Here is a 16721-nt window from a genome sequence, read left to right as displayed (position 1 = left end):
TCTCAACTCTAGTTAGGAATACAGGTACAGCTATACACACAGTTGTCTCAACTCTAGTTAGGAATACAGGTACAGCTATACACACAGTTGTCTCAACTCTAGTTAGGAATACGAGTACAGCTATACACACAGTTGTCTCAACTCTAGTTAGGAATACGAGTACAGCTATACACACAGTTGTCTCAACTCTAGTTAGGAATACAGGTACAGCTATACACACAGTTGTCTCAACTCTAGTTAGGAATACAGGTACAGCTATACACACAGTTGTCTCAACTCTAGTTAGGAATACGAGTACAGCTATACACACAGTTGTCTCAACTCTAGTTAGGAATACGAGTACAGCTATACACACAGTTGTCTCAACTCTAGTTAGGAATACAGGTACAGCTATACACACAGTTGTCTCAACTCTAGTTAGGAATACAGGTACAGCTATACACACAGTTGTCTCAACTCTAGTTAGGAATACAGCAGATCATAAATGTATCCGTGAAACTTATGCACCAGTCAATTGTAACCACGCCCCCCCAGGGCCGGGGAATAGCGGGGACTTTGACTTTCGGTCAAGCCAACCCCGGATAAATTCACTTCCCTTCGGGGACGAACTGATGGTAAAATCCCCGATAAATGCCCCCGCGCCACAGGGAGCCTAGGTCAGGTCCATTCCCCGCTATATTTTGCACGAAGACAAAACCACTGCATTCAATGCGGGGCCACCTAAAAGGTAATACACGGCCCATTTCCCCGGCTATCCCCGGTATACCCCCGGACCTGGGGGGGGGGGGCGTGGTTACAATTGACTGGTGCATTACAAAGCAATATTGATTTGAAAGTTAACAACGACTATTGTTCACAACATTATTAACTTTTAACAAATTTCTGAACAATCGGCCCAAAGTTTCTCAGTCACTGTTTTAGAAGTTTCTATTATATTTTCCGCGTTGCTTTTAGCATTAAATTTCGCGTCAAATAGTCAATTATTAATAAACCATAATTTTCATAAGATGTTAAAATCATTTAAAATGATACACAATTTGGTTCAAATCTGATATGACAGTCTAATAACCAATTCTAAGATATCATCAATAGTCTCATATTAATATTTAAAAAAATATCTTAAAAAAACACACATTAATGTAAACAGTACAGTTGTATTATCAGAAATATTATCAGATTTTTTTAAAGAAAATACACTCAAAAATACCATCTCGTCGAGTTGAATGCATATTTTGTAACATGCACTCTTCATATTTCATGAGATTTTCTAGAATGTGTAGTAGAAACATCAGTTTTACATGTACATTTTTGTACAACCGATATGCAACTTTAGTTTGAAACCTGGTTTCATGCATGGTCACCCTTTCGCACCTTTTATTGGAATGGCCAAAAGCGATACAGCAAGGCATTGTTATTATAATAATACATTTATTTATAGATACTTTATAAATGATAAAAATAGACTGAAGAAAACAAAACCGGAAGGCACAAAAATATTACTAAATCGCTAAAACAAGCCAAAAAACTCAATTTTGAAGAATTATCGCTCCAGAATGAAGCTTTGAAAATACGATATAATTAGATGTAAGTGTTTTTGTCCACCACTGCGAAAATTTGTACAAATACTATTTACACGGAAAGGGATATAGAAATCTGCCATTTAAACCTCCAACTTTTTATAATGACAAAATTTCCAAAGATTTCATATCTTTGACGAATTTGTACGGGAACTAGCGGTGCTGGTTCTCGAACCCGGCTCTCAGAGCCACCACTCGTACGTGTGGTCGTGCATGGTACGAGATCTGTCTTCTCTTCTGTCTTTCCACTGACTCTCAGAGTCATAATCGTTACGAGAACTATACAATTCTCTTCTCCTAGCATTATCTTTCAACCATGTTCCTCCCTTTTAGCAGCACCTTTCTTCACTCGCCCTCTTGTCATCAACACCCTACCTCTTATCTTTTCTTCACCTTTCTTTCTGTTCTCTTCTCCTTTTATATCCTCCATTCTATTCTCGCTTCTCCGCTCTCTCTTTTTCAATCTCTTCTTCTATTCTTTACTCTCCTGCTTTCTCTTCTCCCTTCACCCCTTTTCCTCTTCTAGCCCCTCTTTTTCAATATCCTTCTACCATTATCCTCTATGCTCATTTCTCCTCTTCTATGTTCTTTTCTATCCCCCCTTCTTCTGTTTTCCTCTCCTCTTTTCCTCTCATCCCTTTTTTCCTCTCCTACCTACTCTCCTTCCATCTTCTCTCTCCCTCCCCCTTCTTCTCTCCCTCCCCCTTCTCCTCTTTCTTCTCCTCTCCTCCGTTCTTTTCTCTCCTCCTCTTCTACCTCTCATCTCCTCCCATCACCTCTCCTCCCTTCTTCTCTCCTCACCTTTCTCCCCTCTCCTCCCTTCTTCTCCCTTCTCCACTCCCCCTTTCTCCCTCCCTTCTCCTCTTCTACCTTCTTCTCTCTCCCCTATATCTCTCTCCTCCCTTCTTCCCTCCCCCATTCACTTCTCCTCTTTTACCGCCTTCTCCTCTTCTCATTTCTCTTTCCTCTGACGATGGTGTCGATTTAAATAGTTATTGCAGATTATTTGTTAAAGATTTTGTTTTAATATTAATTAAATTAGAAGTGTTTGTTGTTAATTTCCAGCCTACTACAGCAGAACGTTTGGAGTGGAGACACATGCGCGCCGATAAGCGACGCCAGAGTTGCCACCCATGAATACAAAAAAGACAAGGGTATTTTCAGAAAGCTTAAAATTTTGTTTGATTTCATAAAATAACTTACATAGTAATGTTGTTGATATTCTCTTCTAAATTGCATTCCAAAATATCACAACGACATTGGTCGCATACAAAACGGCTAATTTATTACAAGATATACGATGTCTGTCACTATAAGGCCATCTTAAAAATGTTTGTGGCTACTCGACCGACCCATTTAAATTGGCCCGACTGGCCGTTTGCGGTGGCATTCCCTCTAGCGGATTCAGGAGGGTAGCGCACCCGGCGAGCCCTTTCCAACCCCCGCAAAACGGGGGGAAAAATAATAAAATACGTTCAAAATACACCATTTAAGAATTTTCTTGGCGGAGTACCTCCAAACCACCATGCCACCATTCAAACCATTTAACTTTCGGGGCGAAAGTTATTAGGTTGTGCCCCTAAGTTACGCCCCTCTAACGTCAATTCCTGGAACCGCCCCTTTAACCCTGAATTCGGTATTTAAATTGTACCAGAACTTTAAATTGCTGATAATGAAGACAGCTCTTTTTCGTTTTAAGGGGGGTAAACGGTAAAAATGCACTTACTTTTTCAGTCTGAGTTTTAAATTATTCTGAACTATCTTTAATATAATTATGTTTGAAAAAAGATGTGTCAAATATGTTATTTTAAACTTATCCTATATTTTATTTACCATTCAAAATTTTCTCTTCATATTTCAATTTTACAAAGAAATTCAGATATGCAGTTTAGGGTCTCAAACTCAGTTGTTGATGACCACGGATCCAGAGTCCTTTCAGATAGCCCTGGAACTAAAGTAACAAAAGAATGTAATGTGCCCCATTTAATCCCTCTCGCCCGCTGTTTTAAGGAAGCTTCAATCCCGCCAACAACCTTCTAGTCAGAAAACACCGAGACGAGGAAACAATTGTTGCCCTTCGCCCCAGCCACTTCCCCTGTCGACCAGAAACCAGAAGATTACGTCAAATCATGCGTCTTTGATGATATGCTTAGAAAGTACGATGAGTCAAATAAGCCCGCACCAAGCCTGGACACAATGGGAACCCCCTAAAACTCACTGTCGAAATTCCGTATGTGAGGATTTAAAATAATAATAAAATATACTATGGGGGGGTTTTTGTCAAAAGGAAGGATATATCTCATGTCATACTTGATTAATAATCCAGCCTTAAAGGGACCAGACAGCTGTTGACTTGTGACATGAGTTGTGTACAACGCATTGAATCTTACCTACTGATGTATCACATTGCTGACGACACGTATATAATTCGCGGTTTTTGTGAATTTTTCCATTTCAAAATTTACTGGGTTTCTCTACCACGTAAATACCAGTAAATTTAAAAATAGCGTCGGTATATGTATCTGTAATAATCACGTGATTTTCACCTGCTAAATATACACACTATAGACTGGGGAACAAGGCGCTATTTCTTAAAAGGGTAAACTCACCTGAGCCAGTGACGAATTATTCTTTTAGTACTTTTAAGTGATGCATTATCTGCCTTATACTACATCGTATTGACAAATCAGGGCTTGTTATGAAGAAATACTATATTTGCTGATATTGGGACCATTTGGTCTCAAGTCCGTTTAAAATGACAATGTCATTCTAAATAGGACCTTACGTGGATGCTACACTCCTGAATGTCATGTAAGCCCCTCCCCTCACAAGTAGAGTCGATTAACAGGAGCTGTATACAGCATTTAAGTCATTTGTATCTAATTAAATGGTATGCAGCTTTTATCAACTTTCAGGGAACATTGTCCACCTTGGTTCCGAAACCCCAAGCGCTCCCAAACCGAATGGAGCACTATTTACATGTTAGACAAATCTTCCAACACGTAAGATACCGGACGTCGGACGTCGACAAGAACATCTCACTACACAAGAGGAACTTGATGAGCTACATCGTCGCCTTGACAACGAAAAGCGCTATACACATAGGTGTAGATATGACGCGCCCGACGTCAGCGGCCGCCGCCAACAGCAATCAGCCAGGCCACACGACCCCTGTCAAATTCCGTTGTTCGGCAAGCCAATAAAGAACCAGTAACCAGTGAAACTATCGGATGGCCAAAGTGCCAAGAGGGGTGCCGGCTTCTGGTCTAAGCTTAAGAAGGAGTTTACGGCCCCGCCTGCCAGGACCGACATGGGAGCCATCCCCGAGAGGATTCGGAGACAGATGAAGAAATTTTTTACTTGAGCGACACTTAAAGTATATTAATTTAAATGTGTATGCAGTGATTGTATCGTTCATATTTATCTCTCACGGTAGTTGAGGACAGACACCTAAGAAGTTTATACTAGTATATTGGATAAATCCTTATTTTTGCATTGATTATGGCAAAAACTATATACATGTACGGGTCATGGAATATAAAAATGATTTGTATAATCCACTTGTCATGAAAATTGTACTCTAACCAAACAAATTATAGGGTAATCCTTTGTTGGGGTGAAGCCATGCACTCTATTCGTTACATTAAATATTTAAGGCGATATTCGGCAAACAGGAGGGTTGAGCGTGGTAAGCGGTAAAGCGGTACGCCCGATCTAGAAAATACGTAGTGTTTGGCTCACATGCTCTCTACGTGCGAAAAACCTGGAAACAAACTTCTCCCTAATACGAGTATATTTAATGGTGGTAAAATGGTTTCTTACCTCGAGTCAGCGAGGTAATGTCTAGTATGATCGCATCCTCGGTGATTGTTTTTATTCCTCTAATTTCTGAACCCGTGGTGACCTTTCGCCGGTTTTCAACTGTCTTCTTTCTGATATTCTCTTCTCTTTTTGACGTATTTTCTTGAACAGAAGTGTCACTTTTAAAACCGTTTTGTTTGTGTACCTGTACAGTCCCATTTTGACTAGATTTCAATGATTTTACACCCTTAACATAGCCATTTTCATTTGATCTTGTGTCCCTTTCCTTGCCCGGTTCATTGTCGTCGGCAACAAGGTCACCGTCGTCGTCGTCTAGATCAGTTGTTTCATCAGTCTTACTTTCTTTCTGTTTAACAGATTCGTTCCTATCATCGTCGGCATCGGGATTATTTGTGCTCAACCTTCGTCCGACGGCGGATCTTGTTCCACTTTCTTCCTCGTCGGCTTTGAAAGCTTTGTTATCCATTGTTCTTCTGAAACACTTTTAATATTTAATATTCCGACGATGTTTTAATTTACATCTTAAAAACAAAGGTTTAAACACAAATGTGAAGCATGTAGACAAAATATAGTTTCCTGCTTTTTGTATATAAACAATAAATAAGTCCAACCGGTGGTCTTTGTTTTATTCTTTCATATAATTCTTCCGACAATGTATAACTGAATCGGCTACTATGTAAGAAAAGATCTGAGTTTAACAAGTATTTAAAGCAACAGAAACTATTTAATCAAAATCACTTTTGAAAGTACAATCTCACAGATTCCATGTTGGCAATTTTCCATTTTTTTTTCTCCAAAGTTGAGTTTTTGAATAAACGCCCTACATAAACAAACAGACATTACCTTTTCAAATACTAACACTCTTACGCGAAAACATATACTTGTATACATATTTATATATTATATTTTAATACATAATTCCGATGACTGCGTATACATTGTTTCATGCATTTTTGAACACACTATTTAATAACAAGAACAACGTTTTGGCATTATAAGATGCGATAATGTTCCTTTAAGAGAACTACATATGGAACCAGTTATCTTAAGACACTGTTTTCAGTCCATAAGATCGTGAATAATTTCATAAGGCACTTGAAGATAAAGAGCATTATGCAAGATCATGATCTTTAAATTAATTCGCCAAATAAAGTCACACAGTACGTCTTACGATCATTAAATAAAGGTTGTTAAAATGAACTTACAAAAAATAAAGGGTTTGATGCCATACAATCGCATAACCATTTATAATCGCATAACCATTTATTCTGTATAATTTAATACTAACTCTTTAACTTTTAGTGGTCTACGTAATACTATAAAAACTACCGAACAACTGGACGCGTCAGTGTTTTAGTATACCGCTTCACATCATTAAAATCAAAACTGGCCGACTGTTAAATTGCCGAAATAAATGTATTTGAAAAACTTATTTATATATACTGTCTCCTCATTGAATAAAATAGTTTGTTGACCACTAAAAAGATACAGCGGCGCTTGAATTAGTCCGGTGTGAAAATACAAAATAGCGTCCCAAAATATTAGGGTACATCATTATACGATGTTTACTTAAGATGGGTGGCCCTGTGCTTGTAAGTTTTTAAGCTGCATCCTCACAGATTGACTGTTTTGATATTTTTTTCTTATCAAAAGCAGCTGATTTTGGCATCAATGCCTTCAATTCAGTCGTATTAATATAAGACAACTTACAATATAGCAGATCTCAATTGTGCGAAAAACGGCTGAACAATTCAATTTCCTTTAAGCGTCATGCGGTAACGCTTTTAGATTTAAAAAATCTATAATCGACTATAAGTTCGAAAAACTGCGATCTAATCACCAGTCAACGTTCTTATTTCACTTGTTTCTAGACATTTTCGCAAAAATTGGTCATTCCAAGACACAAAATAATATAGTGGTCAAAACGAATCCGTGAGAGTGCCTTTTTGAAGTGTTGTTTCAGTAAATGCAACATTTGATTCAATAATTTTATGTATTTTCCATAGTCTTTGCATTTTATTTTTTTGTTACCAATAACTCATATAAAATCAAAATATAACCCAAACATTTTTTTTTTCAAAAACACCAACATAGAAACATTTTGTTTAATTAATACAAATCTCAAAAAATAATTTTCACCTGCCTTGTCAATATCGCTCCAATCTAGAAAACTTTTATATCAATATAAACTTCAAAAACAGTTTTTATATTGCCACTACTTTGCTTAGAAAAATCTTCTAAAATGCGCAAAAGTGTCCAACGTCAATTAAATCCTTTCCCACAAAATATCGAATGGACCCGATCAAGTCTGAAAGCCGTCCACCATTAACATCTTGCTTTGACAGATTGACATTGAAAACAATGATAGCGCATTAAAGAAAGCAGCGGAAACTGTTGCAAACATGTTGCAGAGAAAATTGAATGCCAAATTTAGTGGCAGCGGACATTTAGATGTCACTGAAAACACGTTCCAAAGACTGGCTGACATGGGGTACTATTATTATAACAATGACCGGGTATTCAATTTCAAAATACTGTTTGTAAACGTGAGAATAGTATAGTACTTTTTTAAGAACCTCTAAAGTACAAGGTATACTCGGATATATGACTCCGCATAATAATAGGCCATTGTATAAGCAAAAGTTGTTCGTATAATTAATGATGATGATACTACTACTACTACTACTACTACTACTACTACTACTACTACTACTACTACTACTACTACTACTACTACTACTAATGATACTACTACTACTACTACTACTACTACTACTACTACTACTACTACTACTACTACTACTACTACTACTACTACTACTACTTCTAATAATAATAATAATAATAATAATAAAAATAATAACAATAACAATAATAATAATAATAATAATAATAATAATAATAATAATAATAATAATTGTAGTGTTTTAGCGTGTACTTTTTATTACTAAGTTTAAATTCATTCCAAGTCAAGTGTATTATTGCACAAATCATTAAGACTCCAACCAGTCAAGTCCTTAGGTTTAAATGCTAAATTTAAATGACTACGTGATCTACCTGCAGAGTAGTTCAGTCATTGTAATTAGTCGAAGGGCAATGGCCGAGTTGGTCCGATTGTTTAACTCAAACCCAAATCGAAATACCCACGGCACCAAATTTACCCTACCTCCGACTATGACTACGGTGGCAGAATGCCCCCCGATGGTGATAATGGTGAATCTTGGCTATAAACTTGTCACAAAATGATGGATGGAATTTTTATTTTGTAACCGAGCACTGGAAAAAGAACTGAATGCTAAATGATTGAATTTTCTGTTATATCATTGTGTACCACGTGGTCTACATTTTTGATGACGTAGGTCACTATCATAACACGTGATACACACGTCTTGTGTTATCAAAACCGATGATGAGCTTATAAAAAAGAGACACACCTGAAGTTTCTATTACGTAAGCATCCACGTATTCTTTTGTGTTATGTTCAAGTCACAACTTCAAGTAATAACAGGAAGGGGAATCACGTGTATTCACGGGGTTCTCACATGGATCACCACGGGTCGCAACCGCTGTAAACAAACAAGTAAGTGACGTTAATTTTTAAATAACTGTTTTGACAGAAAAGATATGTTCAAAAATATTTCTTACCCTATAAAAGACAATGGTATTTTCTACTTCTGCACGTGTGAATTTAAGATTTGCTTGTTTTATAATGATCCTTTGCCTCGTTCTACAAAATTCCGTCAATTTGAAATTTCGGATGTGAGAACCCCTTTGAAGTCAAGTGATTCCTCACCCTGAATGATAACGTCATTACATTACATATAACTAATACACACGTAAATGAATCCATGAAATTTGTATAATATGATATTTAGTTTTGCTGAAATAGGAGCCTCATTTGCACGTGAACAATTGTGTTTCATTTTTGTATAACATAACAGCATATACATCATTGAAAACACGTTCAGGGTCATACGGACACATGTAATGACCGAGTATTTAATTTCAAATCGTGAAGGTCACATGATTTTTTGTTCTCAAAACATAGCGAAGACCACGTATTGAATTTCATGTTGCAATTATTATCAATGCGACAGCCGGAGAATGCACTTTTATTTTAACCACTGACTTTGAATGAGTTTCAAAGCAATCTAAAATATTCCAAAATATTTAGGTTGTGATATGAATTAAACCATTTGCGTGTTGGATTAAATACGACTTCATATATCTACAGCACAGTTACTTGGTATTTGGACTGCATTTTTGGCCAGTCGAGCGATTGGTCTCTAGGGTGATCTCTTGGACTGAGAAAATCATAGAGTACTAAAACACATTTTTTTATGATTCTCAGTCCAAGAGATTACCCTAGGGACCAACCGCTCGACTGGCCAAAAAATGCAGTCCAAATACCAAGTAACTGTGATCTACGGTACATCTGAACTTTCTAAGTCACGACGCCACGGCACCGAAATATTGTCCAAACCGTTCGGCCATAAGGCACACATTAGTGAATAACATGTGCATTCTCTAACAAATATAATTTCAGTCGAAGGGATTTTCAATAAAATGTCACATCTGCAAGGTATGGGTCCATTTTATATACAAGCGTACGATATTTTTGTTTTACAGTCGGTTTGTCCTCGACCATTTGATAACCGATCGCCGATCTTTCGTCTTAAAGTGGAGATCATGTCAAATTCAAAGGGACAAGCGGTCCTTACCCGAGAGTAAATGTGTGCTGCCCAGCACGATAGCCAGAGTGACGGAGGAGACCACTAGCTTGTCACCAACCCATGTAGTGAAGTGAAGTGTATATTTAGGGCCCCGCAAACCCCGCGAGTGCCCTATAGTAATCACCCTGTCCATCCGTTTGTCACTCCACATTATCATTTTGTTTGTTAATAACTTATCAGCCGTTTAAGATAGAAGAAAAAGAAGAAGATTTAATTATGCCATCAAATCTGACAAGATCCATCTCATAGCAGAATTAACACACAGTATAATAATATACTGGTACAGCAAGATGTCATATGGCATAGTAAATATCTTTAAATAACAAAATGAGACACAGTAATGCATGTTTACGCTTTTTATGCAATATTATGATAACTACTATAAATACAACAGAAGATTATTATTTTTCAGTATGCTTTTGAAGGAAGAATTTCATGTCACCACAGTCGAACTATGTGTTGCTGTCTCGACGGCATTACCAGGATTTTTCTCAAACGCTCTTGAACTGTTTGAAGACCATCGTACACTCATCGGCAACAATTCATTAACCCAGTCTTTGAATTTTGTCTAAAAGACGGCGGTGACATGTAGCCGATCAGTCGCCTACCGATTGCAGATGTTGTAGGGGGAGATGATATTGGTCGAACATTGATCTCCAACTGGTCGTACGACCAGACGCCAACCGCATTCAGAGCTCCTCGGCCATTTTTTTTCAAAAACAACCTCGGATGTATTTGGACGGTTTACATACTCAAAAAGTGGTACGTTTAAGTCCGCTGCAAATAGATCGCGTAGTAATCTTAATTCGTTGTTAAACTTTATGACTTATCTCTTGGTAATTTTAATTATGTTTGCAATAATACACTTCACTCGCAATCAATTTAAACTGAGAGCAATGAATACAACTCTTAAACACTACATTTAATTAATGATATTATTCAAAATTTTACGGACTACTTCAACTGATGTACCGGCATACATCTGAGGTTGTTTTTGAAAAAAATGGCCGAGGAGTTCCGAATGACGCCAACCGCTCACTCATTATTTTCTGTTGTTGTTATCGCCGGAGTGTGTCGTTGGTCGATGAAACATCTGGTTGTCGTTAGTTATTCACTAGATGAGTGTGATTTGGGCTTCAAGTACACTTCGTTAACGTATATACAACTGTGTACTTTTCATCAATAAGGCCAAAACAAATGGTTTGCTTAAGGTTACATCCTTTTCAAAAACAGGTAGGTAGGTAGGCTTTTTATTATTATTAGGTTTTGAGTAAGAACGTTTGTGTCACCATTGGGGAATGGAAAAACAACTTTCTGTAGAATGCTTTAAAGGTCTTAAACAACTTATTGACACACGCATTTAGAAAAAAACTGAAAACAAAAATCAAACGGAAAATAAAAACGGAAGTGTCGGCGCCAATTTCGCAGGAAGGTTTGGGATAAACCGTTTTCTTTTCGGCCGAATCTCGTGCCAAGTACTAAAACACGTACGACAAAGATTGCATAAGTGCGCGTTCATGGCTTTCTAATCTTTGACATACATGTTTGTCACGAAAGCCATTCCCATACCATCGTCTTATATAGTGACTTGTGTGAACTGTTGTTCTGATTAAAGTACTACAAAAGATAGTAATCCATGGCATCAATGACGCTATAAAAAACTGCACCATTGTTGTGCGTTTTTTAGTGCACTTCGTGTCCAATCTATCCTATCTGAGGGCGTTTTTGTTGATACAAAACTAGTTTCAGTTCTGGTTTCGGCGGTTTGAAAACCTGGTCCGAAAGTTTTGCCCAGAAGTAACAAATGCATGGTTTTGTGTACAGCTTTACCAACATGATGGAGCTTCTGCATGTAGCCACACTTTCAAACCATGATACAGCCGATGGTCGTTTGCCTGTTTTAACAAAATGATGTTTAAAACACGAATTGGACCACTGTCCGTCATTTTGAGCTAGTTTTCGGATGGAACGAACAGACGCGACCGCCTCCAGTGGGAGTTTCGATAGTTTCAAAACACAGTTTCGGTTTTCGTTTAACAACATAAAATTGGTTTTCATTTTATTTATATCTGTCACAACATATAAAAAGTTGGTGAAACCAATATAAAACCAAATTCTTTTACCAACAAACACGCCCCAATCTGCGCTACCAGGTCAGACACGACTTAACAATTTCCTTATATGTTTTATAGTCAAGTGACCTATATGCACGCAAGATAAAACTGATGTGCCCTTCACGACCCCAGTTTCCAGCTAGTTAGGCATATTGCGTTTCCCTAGCTGTTTATATTGAAATACGTGCATGCCGCAATATGCCCAGGATATATTACCGTAACATTTGGAAAGAAATACTGTTTTATTTTTTGTGATAACCATAAAAAGGGTACACCTTTCGACCTATTGACATTCTTCGCATTACAAAAATGTTTTGGTCGCAACAATTTGTACACCGCATTTCCCTGTGAAATTCGTGTATGCCGCAATATGACCGGAAAATAATGCCGAAATATTTGGTAAGAAATGCTGTGATTTTAAGGGACTAACAGAAAAAGGTAGTGATTTATTCCCCTCGGCTCATCACCTTAATTTATTTAAGATCTTTTAACGTTCCTTCAGATTCTCATAAACGTTGCAATCTTATGAACGTATTTTAAAAAAACTGGTCTTTGAAATCGCACTGTTTTAAGCATAACACCATAGCTTCATTTTGTATTAATTTTGAAAACATCACATGTCATAAAGTAGATCTCATTAAACCTTGTTTTGACTTATTTAAGTCTCCAAGTCAGTGGCCTACAGCCTAATAAACCATACAATCGAAATTTAACAACAATTTGGTTGTTGTCACACGACAATAAAGACACGTTTTACATTCATACACAAATACATTAATAAATAAATGTTGGGGTTACCGCGTAAAAACGTTAAGTGAAAAAGCAGTCAATCGGAGTTGATAAAGCAAGTTACGAAATTGTAACCTAACACTTGCGGGGTTACCGCATTAAAACAGTAAGTGAAAACAGTTTAATAGTAACTTCTCACTTGGGGTTACCGCATTAAAACAGTAAATGAAAACAGTTTAATAGTAACTTCTCACTTGGGGTTGCCGCATTAAAACAGTAAGTGAAAACAGTTTAATAGTAACTTCTCACTTGGGGTTACCGCATTAAAACAGTAAGTGAAAACAGTTCAATAGTAACTTCTCACTTGGGGTTACCGCATTAAAACAGTAAGTGAAAACAGTTTAATAGTAACTTCTCACTTGGGGTTACTGCATTAAAACAGTAAGTGAAAACAGTTTAATAGTAACTTCTCACTTGCGGGGTTACCGCATTAAAACAGTAAGTGAAAACAGTTTAATAGTAACTTCTCACTTGGGGTTACCGCATTAAAACAGTAAATGAAAACAGTTTAATAGTAACTTCTCACTTGGGGTTACCGCATTAAAACAGTAAGTGAAAACAGTTTAATAGTAACTTCTCACTTGGGGTTACCGCATTAAAACAGTAAGTGAAAACAGTTCAATAGTAACTTCTCACTTGGGGTTACCGCATTAAAACAGTAAGTGAAAACAGTTTAATAGTAACTTCTCACTTGGGGTTACCGCATTAAAACAGTAAGTGAAAACAGTTTAATAGTAACTTCTCACTTGGGGTTACCGCATTAAAACAGTAAGTGAAAACAGTTCAATAGTAACTTCTCACTTGGGGTTACCGCATTAAAACAGTAAGTGAAAACAGTTTAATAGTAACTTCTCACTTGGGGTTACCGCATTAAAACAGTAAGTGAAAACAGTTTAATAGTAACTTCTCACTTGGGGTTACCGCATTAAAACAGTAAGTGAAAACAGTTTAATAGTAACTTCTCACTTGGGGTTACCGCATTAAAACGGTTAGATGAAAACAGTTTAATAGTAACTTCTCACTTGGGGTTACCGCATTAAAACGGTTAGATGAACCGGTCTACGACATTGTTACCTCACACTTGGGGTAACCGCATTAAAACGGTTAGACAAACCGGTCTACGAAATTGTTATATCTCAAATGGGGTAACCGCATCAAAGTTGTTACATTAACCGGTTTACAAGATCATGATCCCACACTTGTCCAGTAATAGGACTTATCCTATTAGAAAATATAAAGTAAACAGAGATAGAATAAAACTTGCAAAAGTATGAAAGCTTCACTTACGTACTGCATAATCAGCAAAGTAGCCGACTGTCGTTGAGATCTATCTCGCCAATGAAAGACGGGGAATAACGTCTGAGTGTCGTCCACCTTGGAATTTTTTTCTGTATCTTCCATCTCAAGTTCGTTTGTATCACATCAAAATTATTGTCGTATTTTATTTAAATTTTACAAGTGACCAATATTGTGTTTTCATTTCTCTCTCCTTATTCATAGTGGTTTTATCTTTTATTGACGATGTAGATAGTAAAATTAGTGCTTCTTTTTAATGTATTTTTTTTTAAATATTTAACAGGGGTTCAATGTATTTGTAGATCAAGCTATATAAAGTCGAAACTCGCTATGTCGAACTCAGTTATCTCGAAGGTCTGGGTATGTCGAACATTTTTAATAAAACTGTTTTTAGTTGAATATGTTAAATTTATAGTTCGTTCATATCGAATACTCGTTATCTCGAAGTATTTCCCGAGGCCCCAACGACGAGTTATGACTGTATATTTCATCTGCAGAAGGTTTGTAGCCAGCAATATATTGCCTTCAGTTATTGTTCCAAGACTTTGGCGACTTTCTTTTGTATCATATTTCCGAAAATATATCATATGCCTGCGTTAAAATGATTTGTTTTGTATCAGTCAATGAAGAGAATCGTAAATTTACAGCGTTGTTATCAAAGTAATAAAAAATATTTTATTAAATAAATATTGATTTTGTTGATTGTAACATGAATTAAATCCTATGCACGTTAAACCATAGATGATAATACAAGGCAATTCGCGCACTGACAGTGCTATAAATTATAGGTAAAAGTTGACAGTTCAGCTTAAAAATCAAATTAAAATTGAAAAAAAAAATCAACAATATGCTATAAATGTTTATGTCTACATTTAATGTAGGGCCCAATTTACTCATAGTTTTGCCGAATATTTTTAATATTTATTCTTTTCTCTTTTTCATATATTCACAATACCCTTCTTATATTTCTCATATATTTTATCATTCCTTTTTTGGGTGGGGGTGGGGGAGGGGGTTAAAATTACAACTACAAATACAACTTTTATAAAACAATTTTGTAAACATAGCGGCGAACTGTGGGGCTCTGATCATCTAACATCTAACACATTAAAACAGTGCATACAGACTCCAGATTATTCATTGATAGAGGCTAGATGATAGTTCTCTGGTCATCAATATATTAAGTGTATAGGCAATAGTTTATTGTAAATACAGTTTTGAACCTCGAACGGTTTTCTGTGTATTGCGGATAAAACAGCACTCGTATCCATTTTGATGTTATGTTTTTAAACCTGTAGGTACAAGTGTCAACCGCTCACGCAAGGGTCACGGATCCTAAGGTTACAAGGCTGTTTTCAAGGCCTATCAAAATGGGTTTCAATACCCGTTCCTTACCCGGAGGTTTCACAACAGCTGTCTTGAAAATAAATAAGTACACATTAAGGAATTATTTTCATTTGTGTTCCCTTCCCTCTTATGCACACATGAAATAGCGAACGATATGGCCTATCGCCGATGCGACTCAGTTAGAAACGTACGACTCATTTTGAAAGAGACTACGACCAGATGAAAACTCCATAATTGCACAGATTGGAATACCATACGGCCCAGATGTAAGGGCATAACAATGTTGACATGAAATACTAAAATAATTTATTTCATGTCATTGTGATGTAAGTCGATCTTGGTCGTACCTGATGCGCCTTATATGGGCGTTTGGTTCGCATGATTTCTTTTTTAAATCTGGACCATATATCCGCGAATGCACACAAAGTGTTGGTGACTACCTTTTTCGGGATCGTACTGCAATTATTTCATAAATATAATAACCATCGAAGCACTTATTCGTATTAAGCATGATCATTTGAAATCAATAAGCCGACTGTTCACAATTTTATTAAAGTTAACAACGTGATTAAAGTCATCGTTGTTAACTTTCAACTCTTAAAACCCCTGGAAGTTTAATGGACACATTTGTGATCTGCAGTACTTCTTACCCATTTTCACACACCTTTGTTTACCTGAATTGTTTTATTTAAACATATCATCACGTAAAAAAATAGTTCACCATTTCAAGTTAACAACGATGCAGTTTACAAAAATTGTTAACTTGAACACAATTTTGAGAAAATCGGCCCATGTGTATAAGTTAACAACGTTGTCGTTGTAAACTTTAAAAGGCGAACTTTTATGACTTGCTGATATTTTCAAATTCTTGCATTGTAATGTTTACGACAAGTCATTTATTAACAAGATATGACAAGACAACACTTATTAACACATTCAATACCCTGAATGAAACATTTCTGTCGTTACGTTAACTTATAAAGCTGCTTTAATATATTACATATGAGCAAAGAAAACAATCAAAACACAACTAACACTGGCCA

General features: G+C 36.6%; 1 protein-coding gene across 1 annotated transcript in view; it reads right to left on the bottom strand.

Annotated features, from left to right (window-relative positions):
* Positions 1-5887, bottom strand: part of LOC128217377 (prestin-like) — a 78473-nt gene extending 72586 nt beyond the window's left edge. Inside the window, exon 1 of the mRNA XM_052924502.1 lies at positions 5400-5887. Coding sequence (XP_052780462.1) covers positions 5400-5865 — 466 coding nt within the window. The 5' untranslated portion in view covers positions 5866-5887. The remainder of the gene's footprint in view (positions 1-5399) is intronic.
* Positions 5888-16721: the final 10834 nt, after the last annotated feature.

Source organism: Mya arenaria, chromosome 14 (assembly GCF_026914265.1).
Source record: "Mya arenaria isolate MELC-2E11 chromosome 14, ASM2691426v1".
NCBI lineage: Eukaryota > Metazoa > Mollusca > Bivalvia > Myida > Myidae > Mya > Mya arenaria.
Note: the sequence above shows the minus strand (reverse complement) of the source record. Positions and strands in the feature narration are given on the sequence as shown.